This window comes from Myxocyprinus asiaticus, chromosome 50 (assembly GCF_019703515.2).
Source record: "Myxocyprinus asiaticus isolate MX2 ecotype Aquarium Trade chromosome 50, UBuf_Myxa_2, whole genome shotgun sequence".
Taxonomy (NCBI): domain Eukaryota; kingdom Metazoa; phylum Chordata; class Actinopteri; order Cypriniformes; family Catostomidae; genus Myxocyprinus; species Myxocyprinus asiaticus.
In genome coordinates, this window is record NC_059393.1 from 17,474,304 (window position 1) to 17,477,177 (window position 2,874).

The 2,874-nt window shown below is 38.0% G+C and overlaps 1 protein-coding gene across 1 annotated transcript; it reads left to right on the forward strand.

Moving 5' to 3' along the window:
- The first annotated feature begins 712 nt into the window (after nucleotides 1-712).
- LOC127439071 (SUN domain-containing protein 2-like) lies at nucleotides 713-2,389 on the forward strand. The gene is made up of 3 exons (XM_051695109.1): nucleotides 713-959; nucleotides 1,042-1,131; nucleotides 1,224-2,389. The coding sequence occupies exons 1-3, from the start codon at nucleotides 753-755 to the stop codon at nucleotides 1,359-1,361; spliced, it is 435 nt and encodes a 144-aa protein (XP_051551069.1). The 5' UTR covers nucleotides 713-752; the 3' UTR covers nucleotides 1,362-2,389.
- The last annotated feature ends 485 nt before the right edge of the window (nucleotides 2,390-2,874 follow it).

Consider the following 2,874-nt stretch of genomic DNA (forward strand, 5'->3'; position numbering starts at 1 on the left):
TGGAAATATGACTACTTTTTCAATGAAGTAATCAGTAAAGTAATCATATTACAATTTTCAGAGTAGTAACCAGTATTGGATTACTTTTTTGAGTAACTTCCTCAACACAGATAATAACTTCATACATTTCTGTTGAAAATGTGAATGAAATGTTCTCGGTTCTCACTTAGTCTTAAATCGGCATACCAGCAGCAGATCTCTAACTTAAGATCAGACGTTTCAAACATCAAGAAAGCATCCAACCTCCTTAAACAGAAACTGGATATGCAGAACACCCTCAGTTCCAAAGTAAAGACACACATATTTTTCCCTAGATGTTCACATATCCTCTTCGTTATTCCCATCATCTTCACAAATGCTCTCACAATGAAGATTCCAATTCAAAAATTCGTAAAATGCATTTCAGGATGTGACTGACATCGTCCAGAGGGCTCTGAATTTGCACAAGTCTGACGGCACTGGAATGGCCGACTATGCTCTAGAATCCTCTGGTACATCATTTGTCGATAACTTCCCATTAACGCCAACCACATTTTATTAAATAATGATAACTGATGTGTATGTTTGTTAACTTGTTTAGGTGGCAGCGTGATCAAGACGAGTTGTTCGGAAACATATCAGTCCAAGTCTCAATTGTTCACCTTGTTTGGGATACCGCTGTGGTATTACTCTGAAAGCCCCCGTACCGTCATACAGGTCACATTGATATTACACTCACCCCTATGGTTATTTAGGTGTATATCTAAACTGTAATGTCTGGGACTAAACTGTTGTGTTTGGGATTGTTGCAGCCGGAGGTGTATCCAGGGAAGTGCTGGGCATTTGGTGGGTCAAAAGGTTTCCTGGTGATTTCCCTGTCCCATCCAATCAGGATCACTCACGTCACCCTTGAGCACATTCCCAACGCACTTTCTAAAAGAGGACAAACAGATAGTGCACCCAAAGACTTTGTTGTTTTTGTGAGTTTATGCCATGTTACATGACATAGTCAAGTTCCAATTTTGGTATGACAATTGTAATGTTTATTTGCCTGCTTTTTAGGGTTTGTCCAGCGAATTTAGTGGAGGACAACTGCTCGGAACCTTCATGTACGACCAGGATGGCGAGTCTTTACAGACTTTCGAACTCCCGGTAGGTCACAAAATGGTTATTGCTTAGCAGTGTAAAAACAAGTCTTCTACAATGAAATGGTAATGCATAAACACTAAACTCTGTCCTTTAAGGAGTCTACAACGCAAGTATACAGAATGGTGGAACTGAGGATTCTGAGTAACTGGGGTCACCCTGAATATACCTGCATCTACCGTTTTAGGGTGCACGGGGCTCCCTGGGTCACCAGAGGGTTAGAGGGTCACCGCTAAGCAAAAAATTAGCAGAAATATTAAAGCAAGAACATCTGTTGGCATTGAAATCCGGAGTCATTTTTGTGGGCATGAGGTCAAGAGTCCAACTCAGCATCAAAACAGGGTTGTTTAGTTTAAGGTGCTATGGTTTTAAGTTTTAATTCACTATCATTGTCTGAACATCCAAATGGAATTTGATTAATTTCAATGACATATTTACATTTTGTTCCTTTACTGATTCAAACATCTTCACGAAAGCTTTAATATTTAGCTTTCATTTTTGTGTCTGCCTGCGCTGTTTTTATACTTAAACGCAGTTAACACATTTTCCAATTTGTATTTAGATTTTGACATTTTATTATGCTCCATGTGAGTTCTGAACACTGGATGGAATAGTGCAGAACCTTTGTGATGTGTCCGCCCGGGGTCATTGCATAGACACATACCACAACACACATACAACAATGATTCCGTGTCAATGATCAAGTGATGGGGAAAGGACCTCTTTATGCTATTTGTTGTACAAAAAGACCCAAATGGGACTTGTGACAGAAATCAAGTACTTGCGGCCTCTTTAAGGCACAATTTAATTACCACAGAAGCACGTCAAGTCTTATATATCACCAAAATGGCAAAAAATATGCTACATGCCAATGATGAGGGACCGTTGAGGCCAGCTAGCTTGTTGGAGTTCTCCCATGGAGGGTCTGTCGACGCTCTGCACAAAATTTAAATAATTCAACTTTGAACCCGTTGCCACTGATCTTTCGAAGCGTGAGCTAATAATTGCCAGACAATTCGGATGAAGTATCATTACGTGGGCAGTGCCAGCCCTAAAAGCAGAACTCTGCAGTGGTTTTCATGTGGTTCAAAGCGGCACTTGATGCCCTGATGCGAATCATGCAAATTTTACATACAAAATGGATAGCCACAGAACTGCCGGCCGATTACTTTTGTGGAGGATGAGGGTATAAGAGCTTTAATGCACATTGCAATGAATACGCAACCTATGGGGACTAGGTCTTTCAATCAGTCAACCTCCCACGTAGACTTTGGGAAATGTTTCACGTTACTTGAATTGGTGCTATTTTAGTGCATTTCTGTCATTACACTGTGGAAAGATTTGTTTGAAAAATGTTAATAAAGCACTATTGTTACATATTGTTTTGTTTTCTTTCCTAAAGAAATAAATCCATTTCATCACTTTTAAAATTTGCGATTAATCACAGTTAACTATGGAAAATTAAGCGATTAATCGCGATTACAATTTTTAATCGACTTACAGCAATAGAAAATATACAAAATTATAGGCAATAGAAGATACACTCTAAGATACTATATTATTAGTATTCTTAAAATTATGTATTTAAAAAATATATATATATAATTTTTTTAGCTCTAGACTAATTTTATACATATCATATCATGTCAGGTTATGCAAACAGCAAACAAATTCACAAGTTTCCAGTTTACTTTATGTGCTGGGTTTAGCCTTTAAATATTTGTTATAAAGTATACAATTGTACAAGTT